The 26,604-nt window shown below is 39.8% G+C and overlaps 1 protein-coding gene across 2 annotated transcripts in view; it reads left to right on the top strand.

The window, feature by feature from the left end:
* unc5db (unc-5 netrin receptor Db) overlaps positions 1–26,604 on the top strand; it is a 121,681-nt gene that overhangs the window by 55,105 nt on the left and 39,972 nt on the right. For both annotated transcript variants that reach the window (XM_036144667.1, XM_036144666.1), the window contains 2 exons: positions 347–431; positions 26,247–26,418. In XM_036144667.1, coding sequence (XP_036000560.1) covers positions 347–431; positions 26,247–26,418 — 257 coding nt within the window. The remainder of the gene's footprint in view (positions 1–346; positions 432–26,246; positions 26,419–26,604) is intronic.

Here is a 26,604-nt window from a genome sequence, read left to right as displayed (position 1 = left end):
TTTTAGTAAATTCTATTTTTTGTATTTATGTTTTATATAAAAAATGACATGTTTAAGGTAATGTATTCCCTTCTCTCTAATTGGTGGAAAATTATAATTGGCATTTCAACAATTAAAACTTAAAATAGCTGAGTAGCTTTTTGTGACGTTTCTGCTGGCATTGTGTCCAAACTAAAAGTTCTATTGAAATCTAATTCTGACAGGTGTGGGAGTAAATTTGGGAATATAAACAGCATATATGAAACCCCAATGCTGCGAGAACTGTTTCCGCCCTGCGCTGTCAGGCACCTCATGTTTGTGGATGTTAACACGCGTGTGTGTTTGTGTGTGTTTTTTTTCCCCCCAGGGGTCAGCCTCCTTGTGCCCCATGGAGCCGTGGCTGAAAATATGTCCTGGGAGATGTACATGGTCATCAATCAGGGCGAGGCGAGGTGAGGCTTGAGTTTACCCAAATATCATTTCAAGCATCTGTCTGTCAGTCGCTCTGTATCACATCATCCATCTGCTCTGACTCTGACTCTGCATCCTTCGTCCTCATTGACCTGCTTTTCACCGGCTGCTTCCCGTTGCGTTCGGTTTAAGAGCAGCTGCAGTATCTGGTCAGGCCATTACGTATCAAGGCTCAGTTATCTCACTGAAACCGATTATAAAGTTTAATGTGCTCTGTAATTGGTGGCTTAATTAGCCGAGAATTAGATTTCAGCTTTGCAGTGTCAAAGTGATGTGATTTGTTGCTCCATAATGTCTGTTGAGTAGAGCTTAATGAGTGTGTGTTTTTTTTTTAAATTATACATACACCTCAGTGTTATAAATAGATTTTAAATAAAAAAGGTATTTAATGACAATAACTATATTGAACATTGCAGTTTGTTTCACAGTTTACAGTACCTGTCCCTTGTTAGTGTTTTAACTATCAGGCTATGTACAAATCTTTTTTATTCCACTGTGAGCAGTTTTTAGGTTGAAAACATCATAGTAACCAACGAATCATGCGGAAAGTGAAAAAGGCAGATACGGCAGTTCGTTTTAAGTTATACTAAAAGGAACCCTTGGCAGTTCTTAGCACATAAAAACCAGTTCGTCCGAGTATGGTCAGCACTATTTAGTCCGTTCAGCTTTGGAAGAGCTGTGTAAGCTCTGAGAAAATGCTGTGTCATGTTGGACCAGGAGATTTTGAATTTTAATTGTGCAGCTGTAACACGCACCGCTGATATGGCCGCTCCAGTGCACTGCAAAGGTCACACAGATCTACAGAGCAGAGAAAAACTATTTCCTGCCTTACAGCTTTGTTCTGGTTTGCAATTTCTTTTAAATGTCTCAGATCATCAAATAAATGTAACAGCAAAAGAAAACCAGTAAATTTGAAATGCAATTTATAAATTATTTCATCTAATAAAGGAGAAAAAGTTAGCCAAAAACCACCAGGCTCTAATCAAAGAGTAATTCTGCTTGAAACCTAACAACTGGTTGTGCCAAAGCTTGGCTGCAACAACTGCCATGAAGGATTTTGGATAAATAGTAATAAGTCTTTTTCATCACTGTGAAGGAATCTTCAACCCAACAACCTTACAGAATAGTTTTAATTCAGCCGTTTGGAAGGTAAATATGCCACCATTTACTGTCAGCCGCCAAGATAATGTGGATAATGGCTCATACTGTGGTTCCGATTTAAAACCAATGACTTTAAGATTCCAAAGTAAAAAATAAATAAATAAATAAATGACTAGGCCCATTACAGTTTTCATGATTTTATAAGAAGGTGATTAACTTTTCACACAGGGTCATGTTGCTTTTGATAGCTTTCTTCCCTTTATCAACAAAATCTTTATTTGAAATCAGCCTTTTGCCTTTAAGCAGCTTGTGTGTTTCTGCTATAGACAATGGATGGATAGATCTAAAACATTTAGGTATGAAAACACAGACAGAAGAAATCAGTATGGGTGTAAATACTTTTTTATAGCACAGTAACTATTTCAGTTTGTTGCATGCTCACAGAATGTTCAGACTCTGTTCACGAGAAGCAGAAATAAATCTTTTAAAACAAAATCAATGGTTGTCATGGTTTCTGAGATTACTGCATCTTGAAGATGTAAATCATCACCAGTTGCTTTTCTTGTGGCCAATGTTTAACCAGCGAATACCACCATTGTATGAAGCCCATGAAGAAACTTTATTTCTGAACGCTCTGATGTGTCTTTTCACATCTCAGCACAAACCTGTTTAGATCAGCCCTACAGTTTGAAAGCTGCGTTTGAGGATGTTTTCAAAGTGAACAAAGCTAAATTTCCGCTGGTTGATGCTAAGGTTTTCCCACTTGTCTTTTTCTCCTCAGAAATAAACACCCTGGTATATCTAATCGACCCGTGCGCACACATACAGCCACGATCTCGATTAGATAAAGGCCTTCAGTGCAAACCCCATCCTTATATACAAAGACAAACAGCTGCATGATGGAACAGATTGTGAAAGCCAAAACAAAAGCCTATTCACAGCAATCAAAACCCCTCCAAAATTTAAAGTATTAATGTTTGATAATATAATACTGTGATGATTAACATCAAAATGCCTAACAATATCAGTTACAATAGATAACTGATAGAGAGATCAAAGAGAGTGAAAACCTAAAATATTAAGGGACTGAATCATAGAACTTTTTTTCTTTTTTTATGACATTCATTCATAAGCCTTTTAAGCCTAAAGGCTTTCATGGTAGTATCTCACCAAAACTCAAAGTAGAGAAAAGACAAGAAAACCTAGCTTATTTTTATAGTCTCATGTTCGCACAATAAATTTTTCCTGAAAAGTAAACCCACAGCATTTCAATCATTCTTCTCCTGTCTTCATGTTAGATTTAGTTCAGACACTTGTTTCTGGGATCTTCAACTTTAATAACAGTAAATAAATAGCCTTGCTTTGGACTCAAGACTTTATCACTGCCAACAGATTATTGAAAACAAGAATCAAGACTGTTTACTGTCACAATGTGTGAAAAAGTGACAGAAACTAGCTCAAGATGCACACAGATTACATATAACACACAGACAAAACAAGACATAATGTTTCCCAATTTTTCTTATGAAATCAGTTGATTGAACTGACCAACACGCTTCATGTGAAGCTTAAAGCGTACAGACAGTCTTCATTGGGAGTGATAAGTCTCATATCCTAGTCGAAAAAAATCTGATAGCAGTCCCTTTGAGAACAATATAAATGACTGTGTTGTTGCATGAATTAATCACCCAACACTCCCTCAATGATACACTTGTGCCTACAGTAAATACTGTGTGATACTTTTAAGAACTGTGCAATCTGCATGAATGGGTGTCCAGCTAGACATTCCTGAGAAATTAGAGTGGGCAAATAGGCATCACCAGTAGTGTGTTTGAAACATGTAACAGAACACAAACTTCTCAGTAGGGGTGATAGCCCTTACAGCTTTTGAAGGAAACTGTTTTAGGGTGTGTTAGTTTTTAATTTTAATTTTTCTGAAGCCTTTACCTAATGGAAATGTCTGTGTGTTTTAATGTAATTGTGTGTGCGTGCGTGCGTGCGTGCGTGCGTGCACGGTCACAGATGTCACAGAGCATCTTGTTTACATAACACCCAGAAGAAAATTAAAGTTGTTTGCCTTTCAAGGACGACAAGGAGACCAAATTCTGATAATAGCATTCTTTTTGAGCAGGCAGACTCTTGTTTTTCTGTCTGCTTTAGAGTCCCACAAAAAAAACAGGAGTGACACCCAAATGTTTCCATACCAGACACTCACTTCTTCAAAGCACTGACTGAAACAAAAGCAAATTTGTACCATCAATGTGAATACATCTGTTGTTATGGTAACACAGGGACCAGATTACCCCAAGGATACTGCAGTACTGTACAACACCACAAAATGACCGAAGAAAATTTATTAAGCTGTGGTTTGACTGTTAGTTGCAGCTTCTTTCTATAGCTTTTACCTATTTCAAATTATTGTTTTCTTTAGTTGATTTCTTCATGCCTGAAGTGCAATTTTACCTCTCTAGAGACAGAGCAAAGGCACGGGAGCAGGGTTCTTGACAGGAAACATAATTTTGGAGGAATATTAATGTAAATGTTTTTGATTTTGCACTGTGAAATGCTTTAACCATCACAAAAAAGCATTGGCAATATTATCCTAGCGCATATAAAAGTGCAGAAAAAGTTATCTGTTAACTAATGTGGCTGCATGGTTGCAGAGTTGACAGCAATCGTTGCCTTGCAGCATGGTGGTTCAACACCCTGCCGGGACTCTTTCTGCATGGAGTTTGCATGTTCTTCTGGTTCATGGTTTTCCCACCAGGTACTCCTGCTTGCTCCCACATTGTTTGCTTTGTGGATGCTATTATTAAGCAAAGAAGACTCAAAGTGAAGTCAGACAAACACAGATAAGATTTATTTAAAAATAAACTATTTTGCTTGACATAATGGTTGTTCATTTGGCTGCAAGAGACAGCGAGAAAGAGCAAAGTTGTTTTGCTTTCTTCTCAGCTTTCAATGTTTGTCTATGATGTAGCATATTTGATTTACAAATGTTGGCAACCTTTTTCTGAAATCTCAGTGTTTAAGTAACACATCTATCAATAGAAATTCCCAAACAGACAGCAGTTTATTAACGCCAGCCTCACAATCTGTGTTACAATAAGTTTACCCCACACATTTTCTTCCTTTGTTTTAAAATAGTAAAACCAGATTTCGCAGTGTCTCCTGTCACACACCAATGTGATGCCAAATCAGCTAAAATTGGCACCGGCAGATAAAGAACAAAATTCTTAACAGATCAGATTGTTGCATATACAAGGTGAGTTATGTTGTAACCTGTACAACAATTCCTAAATTAGTTATTTGTGTCCACTGGTCTTTTAAAAATGTCTTTGAATACAGGATAAAGAATCAATATTAGAAAACATCAACCTATTTTGGAGTTGTTCCATAAGCGGTCAACTGTTTATTTTAGAACAAAAATTGTTGGTTGTTTTGGGGGCTATCTTATGCTGTTATGAATTCTCATTACTCCTGATAGTATTTACAGAGTAAAAAATAATTCTAAAAAACAAAATGCAATGGTTGTTCTTGCTAAAGAAGCAAAAGTGGAATTTGTAATGCTGATGTGTTCTAGTTGTTCGTTTGCTTAATTTAGTGCTGGTCTAAGACTTTCTGAATACAAGCCCAGATGTATTGGTTAGCACACCAGCTAAAGGGTCAGAGCTAAAGTCACTGTGTCACGGATATCCACCAAAAGCAACGGGGGATTTCAGAATTGGATTAAAAGCTGGGCATCAGATGCAAACAGCATTCATCTCTGATTGTTTCACAGTGGGCATGGTTTAAAAAGTAAGTACTGCAACTCCAGACTTTGTGAAAATGGTTTAGGTGAACAGAACTGATCCTGGGTTTTTGTTTTAGACAGAGGGAAGGAGAGGAATGCCCCGGTTGGGATTACTATCGCCGATCTAGTCAGATCCTTTATGACAGTTTCAGAGCAGTTAAACCCTGAAACTGAATTAAATTACTTCTAACTTCTACAGAGGTTTGTAATAATCTATGAAACTTTCATGATAAAAGCTTGTGAGATGTGTCTCATAGGAAGAGCAACCCAACAAATGCACTGCAGCAGCATATCTTCTGCATTCATGCTTAGAAATTGGTGAATGATCAATGAACCTGATCAGTTTGGTTTGCTTTAATCTGTAGCTCAGAACAAGCACTGAAAAATATTATAACTTTACCTGTTAAAGACTATTACAGATGTTTTTTTTTACTCCCTCTTACTATGTGTAGACAGTGAAAATGGATGTCCTTGCTTCCTTTAATTAAATACCACTTAGGTTGCAGAATGTTATGAATGTATTTGAATGCAAACATAAATATAGAGGGTACAAAAGTAGCTGAAAGAAAGCAGTAATCGTAGAAAGGTAGGAGAGGCTGTCCTCTCTCACAACGGATCAAACTCGAGGAAGAACCCTGCTAAATTTGCATAGAATTACAGCTAATACTAGGAAAAAATATATGTATAGGCCTATGTTTTAATTTATTATAGAGCTAATTGCAGAAAATAGACTTAAAAACAGCCAATCATTCAGCTGTAATCAGACACTGAGATCCCGTCTTACTATTACACACACACACACAACCACACACACACACACACCTCTGCAGGCACACACAAACAAGACCGCTCTGACAAAAACGTCAACTTGATCCATGAAAAGAAGCCGAGCACCAGCAAGAAAACCACCACATGCAGTTACTATTCATCACAAATGCACGTATTTAGCTGGTATTTATCCGGTATTAACAGCGGTACTTTTACTGCTCGTAAAATAGTTGTTGTAGGGGAGGAGTGGGGGTGTTCTGCCCCGTGCTTGTATCGCAGCGCGATAACCAGAAAAAGGGGTTTTGTCTGAAAAAACCTGAAGCCTAAAAGAGGGACTTCACATTCAGAAACAAACTCAAGAAACGGCAACCGGCGACTCACTAAAGTTATAAGTGACTTTAGAGAAAAAACAAGCCCAAAGTCACTTATAATAAGCAGACTATGTAACACTGAAGCTCACATGAACACCCCTCAGGGATTGTAAGATGTTTCAAAGCCAGTGAGAAAAAGCCAACTAAATGTAGCCTACCTGCCCAGATGCTGCAGTCGCTGGTTTCAGGTCTGGACCTTCAATGTTGGCTCCTTACGACAGATCAAATGTAGAGGCCACATTTAGGTGTCTTTGGTCAGATTCCACAGTAATGTCCTCTTGGTTACAAGCTTGTATCCAGCACTGACAGTTCTCTGCAATCCCTTGGGGTTTTGGAAAATCAGTGGAAAAAAAAACTCCCTTCATATGAACACAATCACCATATCGCTAGTCACTCCAGCAGATACCAAAGCAGAAGCGGTGTTTTGTTGTTGCCATATTATTGTTGGTTGAGGCAACATTCAGGACAGATCTGTTCACTATTTGACTCATACAACTAAACTATTAATTTGTTACTGCTTTGCATGTACGACCACAATATGGTAGCAATGCATGCGTCTACATTTAGTAATCTGACGCCATTTGAGGAATGCCCTATAGAAGGGCTTATTGTTCTGGAGTTAGGAGAAGGAGTTGAGAGGGAAAAGGAGATCCTGGAGGTCAGTTGAGGAAGGAGATGTCTCAACGAGAGTTCCAGGAGGGGTTCTGTATATAGCGGAGCACACGGAGACTTTAGATCCAGACGATGATCGAACAGTGTTTGGTGAGTGGGCAGGCAGGAAACAGGTAGGGACAGCGGTGCTGCAGTGGACGACCGTGGAGTGGATGGATTTAATCTGATCTGTGATGGAGAGGTTTATTGGAAGGATCTGGGGTTGGTGTGGAAACCAAACAGTTTTCAACTCGGGAGGCAAAACTAGGAAAACACTTGGACGTGATCTACCCAGACGCGTGATCATCAGGCAAAGTCTGGTCATCCATCAGCTCCTTAGATCCCCTACACTGGGATGAGGTGATTTCTGACAGTCCGCTGCAGACAGCCACGCCATCCAGCAGAGAGCCTTACACCTACACACAACTTCACACCCTCACACAAAGATCATAGCATAGCTAAATTGCAGGGTTCTGAACAAAAGTTGTTCTTAAGTATATATATATATATATATATATATATATGCCAGGAAAAACTTTGTTGTTGTTCTTGCCACCTTAAATAAAAGAAAAACATTTCTGTTCTTGCAGGGTCTGTGGAGGTCTTTACACCACTGTCGTTGTTATGGAGACGTGATGCTAATGTTTGCTGCAGTTTTCTATCAGTGAGATTTAGAGATTCTTTTATTTTTTTACATCTTATACCATCCTTTTTATACCAGCCCAGTGGTTAAAGTTACAAACCTTTTTATCATGTCAGACACATATTGCTACAAAACAGTTGTTAATTATCAATTATATACTGTATATCATAACATGCTTCACATGACTTTTTCACATTGGCCCATACTATTGTTGGAAAGCCTTTTTGCTTTAATGAATGACATTATCATTTGAAAACAATTTTTTTTTTATTTACTCAGGTTATCTTTGAAAATAATCTTCATTTGATGATCTGAAACATTTAAGTACGACCAAAAAAAAAGCAAAAACAGAGAAATTCTGCTAATGACAAATACTGTTTCACGTATTGTGTAATTGCTGGTGGGCAGTAGAGCCCACTGACATAGAGTCTGGATGTATGTACCAGGACTATCTCTGCTCTGCGTGCTGACCCTGGGGCTACAGTGGCAGATGTGCCCAGCAAGCACTACAGCCTAGCTCGCACTCCCTTTAGGCTCCACAACATGGGTGTCCATACCCAGAAGCCTCTCGCAGGTGGTAGTCTGTGCTTTGATGTCCCAGCTGCAGGGGAGAAACTCGAGTTCAAGCCTCAGAAGCCCCTTGGGGTTGAGTGTGGGGGTGTGGGGGTGGGGGTGTTCGAGCCCACTCTGCATTAGAGCCCCTCATTTAGCCAGGCTGACTTATTTCACTTTCCACACGGTGCAACCTCCAGTCCTCCGGTCACCTTTTTTTTTTTTATTACAGCTTTCTTTCACCACTCTGAGTGTCAATATGTAGTTATCTGCTCCTCTTGGTGTCAACAACTGGGCCCCCTGGGAGGGAGTCACAACCCACAGAGCTTGTTTAAACCACAATGAATGCAGAGACGAATGGCACGTGGCGCACTGATGGACACAGAAGGCGCAGACATCTCCCCGGTCCTTTCATCTTGCCGGCGCGTACATTATGCATTCCGATCACAGCCAGGTAATGACCCTTGGATGGACTGAGCTCCTCTGCAGGAAAGGTGGAAGGGTGTTTTTTTTTTTGCACACACGCTCCCCACGGAGAGGCGCGAGTTTCCAGCTCCCTCTGAAGTGTCACGGTTTATTGTGAATGATCCTCTTGAGCGAAGTCACAAAAGAAAAAATGACCCTGTGCAATACATGCGTAAGCAGGTGTAATGACGGGGCCGTGGCTCGTCTTGGCTCTGCTGTGAAATAATGAGATGCAAATAGCAGAGGAATGAGGGACTTTTCTTTAGATCGCTTTTAAAAGTAAGAATTCATTGTTGCCTCAGAAGAAAAAATTAATTATGATACATCTTTTCATTGACATTCAATAGGTCAAAGCAGCTCTTTTTTTATGATTTTATGACACAAAGGAGCAACCTGATCTTTATCTATTCCTCCACAGATGGATGTTTAAGACTACCAGATTGACGGCCACAGGGTTACCCATGGTTGTTGCCGGTATCTATACTTCAGTGTAGTTAATAGCTCGTATTCAGTGCTGAAAAGTTTTTATTCTTGCTAATGTCTTTGAGCTTCAAACAGCTATGTACTAGCTGGCCGAAGCACCCGCTCATTTCTCTGTCTGAGCCTTCAGAGATCTGGTGGAGACTTTTCTGATGAATGCCATGCATTCTACTCACCGGTCTGCTGTACCTTATTCACAGCCTCCAAAAGACAGATTTTCCACAGGGCAGATGATAACAATAGAGCTATTTCCTCCGAGACCTGTTGCCCAGTTGGAACAAATATTTCACCAAACAGCTGCTGACCGAAGGCTCACTATAAATCCAGCAAATCACCGCAGGCTGGCGCCCTGCTGGCTCTCATCTTAGGCCTGTTAGGACAGCCATGGCTGATTTTGTGAGAATCTATTTATCGCGCAGGAAATAAATTGACCTTCCTGTGATCAGCAAAACCGTCTGGAGCTGCCTTTATCTGCAGTTTTAGATTCCTACCTGCCAAAACTTGGTGATTTCTCTCACTGGTGAATTCACCTTTGAAGTACTTGAAAAGTTAGTTGTGGTTCCAACTTGGCAGTAAATGGGATAGTAAGCATGGAGAGGAGGACCAAGAGGCACTGCTGGGTACCACTAAGACTGACATACCTCCTGGGTGATACGATCAGGCTCGGCCAGCACCAAACACTCATTCAGATGGCTTTGATGCTGCTTTGCCTCAGGCCTCTTTCAGAGGTGGTCGACAAAACTTTTAACTGCAGTGCTATAGCAGTCCAGATGGAATCCATCCACAGACACATTGTGTGATGTGACTTACATTGTCTCTGTTAAGGTTAATAATGGGTGTAGTGATACATCCAGCTCATAAAACTACATACTTTATTAGATTCAGGAGAACAACACAATATAAGATAACATAAGATAAGATAAGAGAAGGCTTTATTGATCTCACATTGGAGAAATTCACATGTTACATCGGCTCAGTTATCAGAAGAAGGTACCTAATCAGATATTAGGTCCGATTAATATGAATAAATATTGATTAAATGAATATGAATAAATAATATTCAGATAAAATATTAAGAATTGCTCTTTTTTGTTTTACAAATAGAATGTGTATCTTGAAAATCACAAGCCATGATAAAACAATCTATAAACGTCATAAAATAACCTAATCCAAGTATGATTATCTAAAAAAAAAAAAAAAATTTATTGTCTAATACAAAGTTGGTCTTAATGCCAAAAACAGATTTATGCTCATAAGATAAAAGTAGATATGTAACATAGCTACTTTTTTTTTTCTACACGCTAAGTGTAGAAGTCAGATTTTATCTCCTGATGTAGACACCCACGCCTAAAGCTGTCTACTTGCATCGGAATTAGCAAAAATGCTAGATGTTAATGCCAAGTTTGAACAGGGTTATGCATACTGGAGGCTTGCATTAGCTAATAAATCTTTATAAAAGAGAAAAATAAAGAATTCTCCTCAATCTTGCATATCAGGAGAGTTTTTAAAGGTGTCTTAAACTGAAACACTGGGAGAAATTAGCTGTTGACCAGAATCACAAGGTTTTACGCAAAAATCTGTGAAATACAATCTCAAAGTTTTATCAGTTTATGATCAATGGTGGTATAAGATTTAACGGACAATATACTTCGTTTCTGAATGAAGAAGAGCCAAAGTTTTTTTTCTCAAGCATTAATGAGGTGTTTTAAAAGGAATTCAGTGGAAGAACAGAGGTGAAGGAAGATCTTTAAAAAGACACGTCGAGACATGTCAGTGGCTCATTCAGGCTGCAATAGAGCTAGAGAGAATGAGAGAAAGAGCAGATAGCAAGAAGGCTGTATGTCGTAAGCCTATCCTTTATTATCCTCAAAATATCATCGTCTGTCTATCATGTAGCATGGTGGATTTAGAAATATTCAAAGTCTTTTGGAAATCTCAGACTGACGTTAAAGGTTTTACGTTGTCTAAGAAATACACAAAAAGAGTCCAACTGTTTGCTTAAATTGCTAAAAGAAATCCAAACTCAATAATCCTGTTGGTTTGCCACAGCCTTGTGACCAGGGACTGCTCACTCTCACACAGTGTGACATCACCTCTGATCTTAATGGAAGACTAGAAAATGATTTCCATGCTGTTCTCATAGATTTTTGTATTCCTTCAGTTATTAGTAAGAATTAAAAACTGGTCAACATTTGTGTCACCAGGTTAGAGCATTATAAAATAAAAAATCAAGATTGGAAATCAGCTGAAAAATTCGGATCAGTATGTGTTTATTCTTCTGACAAGGTTCGGTGGCTTTCAATTTGTATCCAGTGTTACATTAGTGGACCATTTTCAGATGAATGCTTTATGTGCTTAACACAGCTCTGTGGATCATCCGGCTTAATGACAGAATGCAATCATCAACGAATCATTTTTACAACTGCAACAAAACAGTTTTAAATGATTTTGCAACCTCCCAATAAGACAGTGTAACCATTTTTTGTTGTTTGCAAAAAAAAAAAAAGCCAAAGGCAACAAAGTCTGCCTTAAAATCATATTTTTGCATCAACAAAGTGAATCCCAAAGAGCTATCTGTCAAGTTCCATGTTTAGGTTTTCAGCTAAAAGCTTTTTTATGAGTGCAGAGAGTAGAAAGCAAGACTAACAGACAGTCAGGGAATAAACTAAGGAAGTATAACGAGGATAAAGAACGTATAAAAAAAACAAAAGCGCATAAAACAGAATACCAGGATGAGCTGAATAAAATCCAACAGAAACTGTAAAAATCAAAGGCTGAAAATGACAAGCATGCAGCACAAAGCCAAGCACATGAAAAGTGTCATGCTGCCACATTTTCTTTTCGAGTGCTTATTTTCTCAGTCACACTGTGGGAGTTGTGTGCTGTTGTTTCTTGTAGAAACCTGCATTTCTTTCCGTGGTCTGTTGGGGCTTCTTCCCCCTTGCTGTCGGTGCCCGTCTTCATGTTGCCAGGCTACAGGACATCTGCAGGACTGTGTTTTTTTACTTTCCTGCTAAAGCATCAAGTCTCAGTCCCTTCCTGACCTGCTTCTTCCGACTCTCAGATTTTCCTAATTAAGAGTTTCTATTCACCTTTAGGTTCTTAAAGCGTTTAGTACGTATCTACAACTTTTAAAGGCTGAGTATCTTTAGGTCAGATATTGTTCACGTCTTCTTTGGGATTATCTAAGCTATTGTAAAGGTAAATCCTGCAGTTTATAATGGCAGAAACCATTTTTTCATTTGCATACTAGTGTAACTTTAATTATGAAATCGGGTTCCATACAGGATTGGGTCTCCTTACAGATGTTTTCTGTTGCAACTTTTGTGTCTCATTTAAACAATTCAAATCATCAAACTAGTATTAAAACCCAACAAAGATAATCTAAGTAAATGCAACCACAGTTTACACATGATAATTACCGATATTAAAAGGAGATTAAAAAAAATTATCCGATGTGAAACAGCAGTTGACCCCTAAACCTACTGACTGGTTGGACTAACCTTGATCAAGCGTTTTGCAACCGTCAACCAGTCTGTTGCAACATCCATTTGATTATTGTTCTTGCTGGATAATTGTCCTGTTGAGCCTGAGGTCACAAGTTTGCTTGAGCCCAAGGTCATGAACTGATGGACAAGCACGTTCAGTCAGGACCTCCTGCTAGAATTCAGAATTCATGGTTCCATTAGTTGCTGGATGCCATTCAGGTGCTGCAGCAGCTACATAACACCAGGCTGTCACACTACTACCTCCATATGTGACTACCGGTATAATGTTCTTTTTGAAATGCAGTGTTAGCTTTGTGCCAGGTTTGATGTGATCCACACATTCCATAAAGTTCCGCTTTTGTGCTGGGAATCCCCCGTAGAGTTCCTCAAAGGTCTTGGAGATGATAGTATGTGGGAAAAATGTGAAGAGAGTTTTTGTTGTTTTACTTTAGCAACAGTTTTGGCCTGGGAACTCGTCCATGCGCTTTGTTTTTACACAGTCTCTCTTTGTTGTTGTTGTACCACTTCTTTCTCACTTCCTGGATGAGTCGATGTGCTCTTGGAATAATTTTGGTACTTCTGCCACTCATAGGAAGGTACACCACTGTTCCATGTTTTCTATATTTGTCAATAAGTGTTCTCAGTGTGGTTCAATGGAGTCCTAATGCCTTAGAAATTGTTCTGTAACCCTTCCCAGACTGATGGATTTCAGTGACTGTTTTCCATCAGTTCTTGAATTTCTTCAGATCTGGCCATGGTGAGTTGCTGTTTGCCCTACTTCCCGGTGTTAAACCGACTATTTTAAAGTAATTTCCTTTTTCTACATGTCTGACATAAATCAGGCTTTGCGTTGTGTAGTTAAACAGAACCTAGTTGTCTAAATAATGTGGGTAATCACAGCTATTTCTGGAGTTAATAAGAACAATTAAATTCAAACAGAGCCAGGTTGGTTTGGAACAGTCTTTTTTTCTTTTGAGAAATGAAATCATTCCTTGTATTTATCCAGCATATATTTGTCTGACGTTGAATTTAATGTTTGGTAAAACTACAAAAACAGAATAAATATGTAAGAGGGCATGTCAGCTAGTTTTTCAGCAGAAACCTGGACATGCGGGACTTGTCGGTGTATCTCCAGTCTCCGTTTTGTTTCATTAATCAGAAACCTCTCAGTCTGAAACAGCCTCCGAGGATCAGTTTTATGAAGTGAGGGCTAAACCTTTTATCTTTTGTACACACTGTCAGCTGTAAAGCCCCCGAGTGTAGGCGTGATACGGTTTCCAGCTTTAATTCATAACCCTCTAGTCAGAGTCCAGGTCGCCTGCAGCGGTTGACCCAGCTGATCCGCATTTCTGGAAGAGACGTGGAGGCTGCGCTCGCCTTTGGCTGTCAGCTCTCATTGTTCACAGTTCTCACTGCCAAGAGCTTTGGACAGACCCATCATTCAAGGTTTCAATCCAGCGCTCACACCTTCCTCTCCTCACCAAGGTGACTTTACACTTAAGAAATAACTGCTATCGAACTTTGAACTGACATTTCTGACTCTCTGAAGGTAAAAGGTCTGATCTATGGTGAAACCAGGGAATTTCCACTTGGATGTGACGCCGTGGGGCTCCTGTGATGATACACTGTTTGAGCTGGCACTTGTATGGCTGTCATTTGTTACAACTGGCTCCATACCAGAGTACAACTCATGCCAAACACTTAAACGGTTCATTATAATTTTGGCCTGTTTTGGCAAGTAGCAAAGCATTCCTGTTGACTGGTCCACATACAGTGCAGATCAGAGCCCTAACCTTGGACACTCATCATGGGCATCAGTGTTGTGTTGTTTTGGGGGTTTTATTTTTTATTTATTTTTGAAGGATTGTGTTTTTCAGGGTCCCCACATTTAGATTTATCCCAGTTTTCTTTCATCTTTAATCTCTGTTCTATCTATACAACCAAAAGTAATCATCAAAAATGTTTGGTATACATTTTATCTAGTTATTCTTAACAGAGATGGCAGCGTTTTTATTTAAATTGATAGGTCCCCTTGCACAGAACCAGCTTTTAAGCATAGTTGGCACATTCTCAAAATATTTCAGGGCCGTTCCATTATATGATGCCAGCCTGCTTTATCTGGTTTTATTGTGAGGTTTGGACCGTTGTCTGCTTGGATTATACATTCCTGTCAAACTTTTTCTCCTAGAAGGCCAGTATAACTGCCCACAGTGACACAAGTTGAACATCAATGTTAACTGAGAAAGAAACACGGCTGTTTAATGATCTGAAACATTCACATATTTTTTCACAGTACTGCATGTATATATTAAAGCCTTTATGTTTGAATTGAACACTTTCTGTATCGGTAAAAAATCAATTAGGTGCCAACTTGTGCACCCAGTTCTCATGTTTGAAATCATTGAAGTCATGTGTTTAAGCATTAGCCAACCTGGAAAAAAGAACATGTCAAAAAAAAAAAAACGTCAAAAACCTCAAATGAATATGTCTGTCAAGTTAATAATCAATATATGTTAGCTTGTAATTGGCACTGTGTGTATATATCTTAACATTTCACAGGATATGAGAGTAGAAAACAGCTTAGGTTGTTCTGTACCTGAGGTGGCTACAACGCTGTCCAGTAAAAATGCTTTTCTTTGTGTTGCCTGTTCAGCGGAATTACTCACGTGTCACAGTTTACGGTCCAATAACTTAGAGAGCTTTTATAAAGAGGTTTTTGTATAGAACACCGTCAGGACATAAATCAGACCGCTAGCTCTGCTTGGCTCAGCATCAGCTGTCTTGTACCTCCAGGTAACAATAGAGAAGAAAACGATGGGATCTTAGAGAGCGGTTGGTCTCTCCAATTAAAAGTCGTGCAATCACGCTGCTTTGTGTCACTAAACAGGAAGAATTCCTCCAGCTGAACAGCTTGATCAATCTCTACTCATCATTTTCATTTGAAAGAGTTATTTACCTTCAACTAACTGTTCATCTTGTATTTCCTGCAATGATGTTTTATTGGAGAGTTTTTAGGAGCAAAATGGAACAACCGCAATGTTTCCTGATTGGGCTTAAAGATGGACATCCTTTTAAAACGCTGTATCTGCAGCAGCTTCTCTGCAGTAGTACAGCAGCAAAGTACAAGGGAACAAAGTTCTGTTCTAGGTGATAACCCACAGAACCAGACGTTAGATGTCACCAGGGATGTTTCCAAAAGACTTTTACCACTTAGTATCTCCTGATTTTAGGAGAGCAAAATATAAATAAATAGAAATTGGAAATTGGTGTTTGTTAAGGAATAAGGAAGAGGAGTTTTGAACAGGGGATTCTGATTTGTCATCCTGAATCAGGTCTTTCAGATTTGTACAATAGCTAATTCTGGTTCCCAAGAAGCGTCCTCCTGAGATTCATCAAAAGGCTTTGTTTTTTCCGTACAGGGTCCCTGGGATAGTGTTTGTGTTGAAACAGGTTCTTGGCTCACCTTGCATCCATGTAAACAGGGAGGCAAAGTGACCAGGTGTTCGTGTTCCTCCCATGTTCCTTTAGGAGCTCAGCTATAAGCTGTATGTGATACGGACTCACAACCTGCAGGAGTTAAACACAAAGACACAAATCTACACATACGGGCAACATTAACGAGAAAACATACAAACAAAACATTGGTATTCAGATCCAAATGGACAGCCATAAGCAGCAGTGTTCACAACTGGCCCTGCAGTCTAACCAAAATCATCAGAGATTTTTTTTTGGCCACTTTACAGGCAAATTACCAGATCACACAACTGTCAGCAACACCAACTAAAGCATAACATTATTGAATATTCATCATAGTTGCAACTCATGTAGACTACAAAACTTATGGTTATACTGATGTTATGGAAGAGACATAAAGCTGTTGAGACCATTTGGGACTTCAGAGACATAAGATTCAACAACCTGCATATTTTATCGTTCCTTGCCATGCCTCCAGGTTTAGGTGGACGCCCATCTCTTGGTAGCTCTACTGTTGGTCCATCCTCTTTCCATTTTCAGATAATGGTTTGAACAAAGCCCTGTAAGACGTTCAAAGCTTTAAATTTTGAAGCAAAAAAATAAAAGTTCAGGAGAATGAAAAGTTTTGCAAGGTGCAGAATCACACCTATATAAGTTCTTAAAGGGCAATTATGGCCACACTGAAGGAGATACCACTGCCACTAAACGTAGGTACTCATCCCATAGATTGTACCGTTGGGTCTAAGGTTATATTTTTAGCTGTTACTCTCCTAGATGAAGCCAATATGGGAGATCTTGCTTTTGTTCTGTCAACTTTTTACCCAAAGTAGTGCATCTATAGTTTTTGTGTGACTGCTCTGTCGCCTCAAGCTTCCAGTCGGTCGCTGCAGATGCCAGATCACACCAAGCCTTTCCCCCATTTCCACGTTTACTAAGAATGAGGGATTGCTGCATAGCAGACGGCTAAATATAGTAAACTGCTCATCATCACCTCCTACTCACACTGTAGTGGTGATTGCTGCATAGTCAGTGACATCAGTAAGCTGGGGTGCTTTACATTGATTTTTTTTTTTTATCAATTGGTTGCATTTCTTTCAACTTGGATCAGTTTAAAATATATGAAATTAAAAAGAAGTACCGGTAATTGTAAATAATAAAAAAACATTTGTATAAGGCCACCTTCATCCATTTTTCCATGGCCACGGGACCGCTATTGGAGCTCTTGGCACTGGACAGAAGTCAGCATGGACATGCTCACAGGTCTAAAGCTGTGCAGCCCCACACACAGTAACGCGGGATGCACTGCAACACATTTCTATCACAGCCAACAATAGCCTCTTCAGCAACCTGAGCTACAGCAGCTTATCTGGTGGATCAGAGGACAGAGGCCAGCTTTCGCTCTCCATGTGCATCAGTGTGCCATGATCCTGTCACCAGTCCCCCCCGACCGCCATCCCCAACCCCCACACACATGCACATCCTTGTTTAAAATACAAAGCGAGGACCATGCCTTGACTTACATAGGCTTCCATAAATTTTCAAGTATTTTTATGGCCTAACCCTGACCCTAACATTTACTACTGTATACATAACCCTAACCTAAACCTAATTGACACCTTACTGGTAAACCTAACCCCTAGCTCAGAAAAAAAAGTGGACCAAAAAAGGTCCACACTTTACATCAAAGTCCTCACTTTAATAGTAAAATGAGTCAGCTGCAAGTACAAGAACACACACACACACACACACACACACACACACACACATACACAGAGCTGCAGTTTTGGGGAAGCTCCGAGTCTTCATGAAGCTTGCTCTGTCTGCCTTATATATCCCTTGCGCCTGCCATCAAACATCATGATGACGATACACTCAGTCCCTCTTACTTTACTTGACAGTGGTCATAATGTTATGCCTGAGATTATTCATCTTACAGTCAGGTGCAACTGGAACTCCTGTTTTCACTCCCCTCTTTTCAGTTCGTTTCCATAACATCTTGGCTGATTTGTGTCTGAACAGAACGAATTACGGGGGGGAAAAAAAAAAGCATTGCTAAGCTTTAAGCAGACAAAACAAACTATTGTTTGCGTTCCACCGCCTAAAGCTTTTATTGAACCTGTTGAGGGAGTTGATGGTATTTTTAGCTGTTAGAGTAACAAGGTAATAAGTGACCAAATAGAGGGGTGAGTTGCTTCAAGTGATTAGCTTTGTTGGTTGCACTTGTTTCCTCGTTCAAGGGGCCCGCGGTACGACGAGGCTTTAAGAGTACAGATGGAGTGGTGTCACCGTTAGAACGGTCATTATGCTGGCGTTCTGAGACACGGCTCTTTGCCGTGCTCTGTTTATCGAACAGACTGCTGATTGAAGCTGTTGTTCATGTTTCAGGTTAAGCCCTGAAGCTCAGATGAAGCCTGATTACCGAGGCCTGTTTCGAGCGGCGCTCCCCGCAGTAAAGAGTTGGTTAACGGGAGCTATAAAACGAACTAAAAACGCCACGTCTTCCTTTGGGTATTTTGGGTACGTCACCTCTAGATGTCTGGTTGATTAATGTGTCAGCTCTGCACATTAGGAGTCCGAGTCAACTTGGAAATTGACAAAAGCGCCGTGGGACAAACAGGTGGGAGACTACAAGCAAATAAAGGTGAGGGTAATGGAGCGTGCTAATGCGTGCATTCATTAGGCCCGCCGTCTCCGCTCGTGACCCAATCTGCCACTTTGCTCGGCTCTCGCGCTCCCAGAGGAGTGAGTCATCGCTCACTTTAAATAATGCACTTCGTCAGGGAGCCATATAGAGCCCTTCAGCGTGATGACAATTGCAGTTTAGGAAAGAAATCGCCGCCACGGGGGCCCCCGAGCCGCTGGCTACTTAAGGAGCAGGTAATCTGCTTCTTTCCTATACTTTGAATTAAACGCAGCGCTGATGGCCGGGGGATCAAGAGCACTCTTAGAAGCAGTCAAGAGGCTCGCCGGTGTTGTCTCAGCAAAGGAACTGACGGCGAGCGCTGTTCCACGGGGTTTCAGGCCAGCGAGAGGGGTACCTGCAGCAACTGACAGCTGGAGAAAAAGCCTAACTACCGCCGAAAACCCCCCCGTCCGCACACACACCGCGCCACACCAGCCTGCACACTCCGAGTCAGATGTTGAGGCAGTAATTGGGAAGTCTGGAGTGGATGTCATCACCCGGAGAGAACATTTACCATGAAGGTGTTCTAGGAGACGGAGGCAGATTTGATTCAGATAGAAATGCTTTAATAGCTGAGGAGCTTACATAACAGCTCTCTTTAGAAAAAAAAAAAAAAAAAAAAGAACACAAAAGTTTCCAGGAGATGTGGGCGAGTGTCAAAAGAAAAAAAAAGAAAAAAGTTGGAGTATCATTTCAGAGGCTTTTAAGACAATTAAGGCAGTGTGATTCACAGCATAACAAGTAAACAATCAGTTGTTCTGGGATAAATATGTGATGTGAAAGGGTGTTTTTTTTAATTTATTTATTTTTTATCCGGAGCAGCGCACTAAGGGTGTGTGTTGCATGGCTGTTGTCAGCGGGAAACAAACCCCTTCCTGCTTTGGTTTTTTGGTGACATGCTTCACCTTCAGCAAGCCATCTTCAGTCGTCTTTATAAGAAACGAAACAAGCTGCATCTGCTTTTCTCAGAATAAAGGGAGCAAGACAATGAAAACAACGAGCTGTGCTGAAGATGTTGAAATATTCGTGTGAACAAAAGGTTTTTGTTGACATTTCTGAAAGTAGTCTGAAAAGCTGTGAGAACCTAAAGTTAAGGGGGGGGGGGGGGGGACAGTATGTGTTAATGCTGTCATCAAAGCACTATTTAGACAAAAGGAATCACTAATACTCCTAAATATTATTACTGCCACTCTATTCTTAAATGTTGCTGGTCTTTATTTGCCTTTTAAAATCTTGCACTTCTGAATCCACCCATCTGTCCATCCAACCATCCAAAATGTATCACATTTATATTATTTTACGTAAACTATTCTTACCCCTTGAAGTGTTACAACCACTAACTTGGTAAAATGTATTTTACTAGGATTTTTGTGAAAATGCTGAAGATTGAAGAATGGAGTGGAAGAAAAGATACAGTGTGGAAAAAAATGTGTTGCTCCTTACATATTGCTTATGTTAGTGTTTTTTTTCCCCACACCATTGTTTCAGATAATCAAAGTGTCATGTTTGATGTTACCAGAACAAAATTCAGAGAAAAACATTGTAGCAGCATAATGAATATGGAGGTTTAATGGAGATGTCCACAGTAAACGTCCAAGAACAGGGCAAGGCACACATGACTGACGAGGAGCTGAGGGACATGCAGGAGGTAGCAAAACAGAGGAAGCAGTAAAGGAGAGGAGATGACCAGGCCGCTTAAATACAGAGGGAGTGAGGAGAGAAGGCAAGGAGAACAGGTGTAAGTCATCAGATGAGTACTCAGCGACAGCCGAGAACAAAGAGAGCAGAGAACTGAGGGAGAATAATAGACAGGGGCACAACAGGGAGGAAATACACAGAGAATTCTAACAGAACATAATACAAACGTGAACTGATAACAGGATTCAGTAACTAATCTACAGATGTGAAAATAAACGCTTAAGGAGTACTAAAGAGTGCAATACAGGAAACGAGAAACAGTTCAAATACATTCATGAATCAAAACACAAATACCCTAGGATCATTACACAAACTCTTTTTAATATCAGACAACAATAATCAGAGTAAATGAGGATTTCAGTTTGTTACAAGAAAGACACCGTAACCATCCACACAAAAATACAAATTTATCTGTTGATTTTATGTATTTTATTGTTATTTCTCTTTTGTGAGTTATTGTTTGGTGTCCTTGAGTACCGAGGAAGGCAGCGTCAAATAAAATTCATTATTATTATTATTATTATTATTATTATTATTATTATTATTATTATTATTATTTTTAAAATCTGCCTCAATGATTTGTAGAAAAGTTGACTTCAGTTTCAGCAGTCACACTATCAATAATTCACTTTAAAGTGGACCTGTCTATCATGAAGTAGGCCAAAATCACATTGATAGCTTATCAGGAAGGACACAAACGAACCAAGAACAACACCTAAAGCTCTGCAGATCTAACTTGGTCAGTTATGGTTAAAGTCTAAGACTCAACAATAAAGCATGGGTATAAATTGCATCAATGGGTGAGTTTTAAGGCCCAAATATCAAAGAAGAACCCAAATACCTATCTCACTTTGCCTATCTCACAACTTCATGATCAAGACTTCTGGAAGAGATTTTGTGGATTTACAAGTGGAGCTTATAAGAACTGTAAAAAAGTGTAAAACCTAAGCAGCATTTCAAAATAAGCATATCATACCAGCAGTCAAACATGGCAGTGGTAGTCTGATGGTCTGGGACAGGTTTGGTTCATCAGCATCTTGACACATTACCATAACTGAACTCTGCAGCAGATATACTGAAGGAGACTTTTGAGCAGGGGTCTTCATTTCCAGACCTCGAGGGCTGGTGTTCGCAACTTTGAGATGTGTTCCTAGTCCAACACACCTGAATCAAAATGGCTGAATGTTCTCCTGATTATGCAGCCGAGTTCTCCAGAGTCTTGCTAATGACCTTATTATTTGACTCAGGTGTGTTGAAGAAGAGACAAATAACAGTTGCAGGACACCAGACGTTGAGGACTGGGGTTGAAGACACCTACTTTAGAGCATTTCCATTAGTTTGGTTTGGTCAATGATCCATAGCACATCAAATGTGTCGGTCGTTGTATTTTTTAACTTGGGTGATCTTTGTTGAATATTAAGTAGTTTAAAACAGTTAAATGGGGCAAAATACACAAAAACAGACGGAATCTGTCAAGGAGCAAATACTTGTTCACAACACTGAAAATCATTAAACGTTTAACACCAGCAACAAGGGCCTTATTCCACCCTTTACCACATATATCCGAGAACTGTAGCTTTCCATAATGCTTCCCTCAAGGGAGCAAAGCTAACAAATGACCCCCCCCCCCCCCCCCCCCCCCCCACACACACACACACACACACACCACCCACCTATGACCTGTGGATACTGATAGCAGCGAACAGATGTTTGTTAAGGTGCTTTCCTTATTCATGATGCCTCCAGAAAAACCCAACTGCTGCTGCCACCTAACACCGGCAAGGCATGTTTGCTGTAAGCAGCTTTTAATGAGCACACTCCAACTCAATGTCAAAGCATGGCAACTCTTCACCTGCGCTGGAACTAATTCCCGCTGTCCTTCAGTTGTAGAGAAACAACTTGAACTTGCGGAGCCGAAAGTGCGTGACACGCTGGCTCGGAGGCGGTCGGACCTGGAAGTACAACCCCAGAGGAATGTATTTGGAGCCCAGCAGTGTTTGAGCTCCTCTCATTAGTTTGTTGTTTTCCTCGCTGCAAGAACAAAGGCTCAAAGAGAAATGAACACAACACGTCTGTGGTGATAAATAGGAAATTTTAAATATGGAAAGTCTAACCAGTGCTTGCAGCACTGAACAAAGTGTTACAGCACCATGTGCAATCTGACTAAACTGCCTCACTGTCTTCTATAAATACAAGCTTTCTCCCTCCCATATTCCTCAATATGGAATATAGCTGCAAACAGATTTTCACATAAACAATAGAAGAGAGACAAATAACCTTTTTTAATGTTGTTTGACCTAAAATCAACATGTAAAAATCTCTGTATTAGGTCAGCAAGAATTACTAAAATTAGTTCTATTTGCTGAATACTAAAATACATTTTTGGAAAGATTTTCTCGAAAGTAGTTGACATATACTAAAATTACTTTACCTTTAAACAATTTGGGACAGGCCTAATGATGATATAATATTTTTTTAAGATTCTGGAATCATTTGAGGTGAAATAAAGGTCCAGTTTCAGATGGATTTTAAGACAACGCCTCAAACAAACTCCTTCCTCATATGACATTATGGAAAATCAAAACACATCAGACAAGTTATCAGGAAGAGCAGTCTTCACAAGTCTGGTAAAATTTAAGACTGGAGGCCCAATGGCAATCTGGTCAAACAGTTATACACAAGTATAAACAGCCCAGGAATGTCCAGCCATCATTACAGTTCAGAGAGGAGATGGGTTCTGTTTCTTAGAGATAAACATGTCCTGTATTGACATGCACTGAAAGGCCACTCAGAGAGGAAGAAGCCATTTCCCTGAAACCGGATTGAAGTTTACAAATGCACTCAGCGATATCTCCTGTGGTCTCCGTATGTCTGGTGAGACAAAAAATGTAATGTCTGGATGTAAACTTACATTTAGATGGAAAAGAATAAATGTTCTGATCCATCTCAATAACCCAGGTGGGGGAAAAAAGAAGTTGGGTAGGTGGTAGCTGAGTAGGTGGACAGTTAGTTGAAATGTTTTGCCCCCAGAATCCAGGTGATTCTGGGGGCAAACTTCCACAAACAGGTCTGCAGATGTGCAATCATCCCAACTGTGAAGTGTAGGACAGCCAGCATTAATTTTTTGTAAGAGTTTTACTGCAGGGGGGACTGGTGCAGTTCACTTAAAAAAAACGTTTTATGGAAATATTGAGGCAACATTTCATGACATCAGACAGAAAGTTAACGCTTAGGCACAAATGGGTCTTCCAAACAGAAAATGCATTGTCAAATTAGTTACAAAGTGGCTGAAAGACAACATGGTCAAAGTTTTACATGGGCCACCACAGACCACTGATCTCAGTCGCTGTGACCGTCTGTGGGCAGCGCTGAACAGGTGTGTGTCCAAGCAAGGTGGCCTAGAAACCTGACTCAATTACTCCGGTTCTGTCAGGAGGATTGGTCCAAAATCCAAGCAAACAACTGTGAAAGCCTTTGGAAGGGTATGCAAAATGTCACAGATAATTCAGTTTATAAGGTAGTTGTAAAAACTACTAAGGCAATGTATGTATAGTTTTGAATTTTAAAAAAGTTATTAAAATTTATTGGAAAAAATATGTTTTTCATTATTCTAGCATTTGGTCAATTTAATAATTTTGTTCATTCTAACCTCCTACCCCACCACAACACACACAAACACAATGTCTATGTCCACGGTTTATTTCATGCTCTGCAAATCTCTCATAAAGCCTTCTGTATTTTAAGTAGGATATGTTGGATATCTTCTATGCAAGTTCGTGCACTAACATACCTTTGCTCAACTTCGTAAGACAACAGCCAGCATGTTAGGAAAAGTAAGGATGTTTTTTGGAGTTGCTGTTTATCATCCAGTCCCTATCAATTTTTCACATCCGGTCTTAGAGATATAATAAGTGGGAATTCTTGCCCTCTGCATCTGTTGCCAGTTAATTTGCCCCCTTTGAGAAAGCCATCCGTTTTGTCATTACACATACGAGGGTCACTCAGTCAGGAAAGGTCATTTTAGTCCGCTACAATGTAGGATTGTTGAAATGAAGTGAGTGATTGGTCAGTGTAAAACCAGGCCTGCAGCTCCCACAGAGATAATATTGTTTAACCTCATTTTTCTGAATACATAATGTATTGACCACTGTCAGGATGGAAGAACAATTTCAACCAGTATAAGAAAAAGATTGTTTCTGAACAGGATTACCAACTATAGCTTTAACTTTCCTGTTTTCTTTATTTTGCTCTGAATCTTTTCTTTTTCATGTCCATTAGACAATTAATAAAAGGCTCACTTTGGTCATCTTTTTTCTAATACAGTACAAAATACTTCATATTGGTAAGCTGTATTTTATGACATACCAAAATTACTATTTATATACATAGTGAACTGTGATTTTGTTGGGAAAAATTAAAACACATGGTTCAACAAATCCAGCCCTAAGTAATTAGACATGAGCGGACTATAACTTTTTTTTTTTTTTTTTTTTCCCAGTGTCCTGTCTAGCAATGTGGCAATAAAAATTGATATCTTAATGCCAAATAGAGCTCGACAGATTTTACTTTCACAAGTGGAGCAAACAGCTTTCGCCATAATGCTCCGCTTGATTTGTGCGTGTAAATAGCTTTATTGTGATTCCTGCAGGGAGAATTTCAAATTATATGGACACTACAATGGGAAAGTAGGAGAGTAAAAGAAAAACAAGAAGAGAAAAAAAAGAGAAAGAAGAGGTGAAAGAAAGAAGAGATAAAAGGAAGAGAATTATAAAACTTCCTCTGTCTGCTCCATCACCTGGAAAGAGACACAAAAAGAACAGCACAACCAACAGACATAAAGCAACAGATACAATCGTGTAACACCTTGATACCATTGCTAAATCATATGTATTATTATTTAAGCTGACATGTGTAATGTGATACCTAAAAAAAAAAGGTAAAAGAAAGTAAATAAATTATAGCCTTTCTGTATATAAGTGAACATTTAATACCTGGGACCCAGCACCTGTGGGAGATTGTGAGAGTGCACTAGTTTAGGTGAAAATTATCCAGAAGGAAATGGCTTGATAGTGATTGTGGAGGACCGAAGACCCACCTTCCGGAGCGGACTATAACTAAAAACGTTTACATGGATGATTTACTCTTTGGTCACCTAATTTCTAACCAGAGCTCTCCACAGACAAAAAATAGGCAGGAGAAATCCTTGTTTTGAATTTGAGAAATCGGGTTACTTTATGCAAAGCTGCACCGATTAGCATTAGCTGCATTGCTTCTTACCTGGCTCAGGATTTGGATCATTCTGCGATTCCCGTCCTGCTGCACTTGTCTCACTCTCATCTTCAGATTTTTTTTTTTTTCTCGTAAAATCCCTCAAGGTCCGGCTTCCATGTCCTGCTATTATATTTTCTTTCTTGTGCACCAGGCTTCTGAAAACCTGACATTCTGATATTTTACTTGAGTGGCTAAAATAACTTAAAACACGTCTTAATGGCCAAAACATTTTTGTGTTGGGTTGGGGCATTCTGTGGCCTGAATAAAAAAAAAAAAAAAAAGCATACTACATATGAATATAAATGATGTGAAATCACCTCTGAACACGTTTGTGTTCTTGTGCTTCTCTGCTGTTTAGCTCCCAGACACTGGAAGGCTGTGAAATCCTTCTGGGCCCAGAGGTGACATACGGTCCTTCAGGCCTGGATCTCTTTTGCCCCGTTGCCATGACCATCGCCCACTGTGCAGAGGTGGATGCTGAGAACTGGAACATTCAGCTCAGGAGGAAAACCCAGGACGGTAAATGGGAGGTAAGCCTCGGGTCGAACACCTGTCAAGTACATTACATCGCATCAAATCTAAACCTGGCTCAGCAAATGCCATTTGGTTCGCACTGCTTATCTTTTCCTTCTGTTGTTCCTTTTTCTTTGTAGTTAAATGTCAGCAAGAATAGAGGTTCGGTTGCTGAGAAGCCAGACAGATCTGTCAGCTCACTT

The sequence above is a fragment of the Fundulus heteroclitus genome, chromosome 12, assembly GCF_011125445.2.
Source record: "Fundulus heteroclitus isolate FHET01 chromosome 12, MU-UCD_Fhet_4.1, whole genome shotgun sequence".
Taxonomy (NCBI): Eukaryota; Metazoa; Chordata; class Actinopteri; order Cyprinodontiformes; family Fundulidae; genus Fundulus; species Fundulus heteroclitus.
The sequence above is the reverse complement of the archived record's forward strand: the minus strand, read 5'-3'. Positions and strand labels throughout refer to the sequence as shown.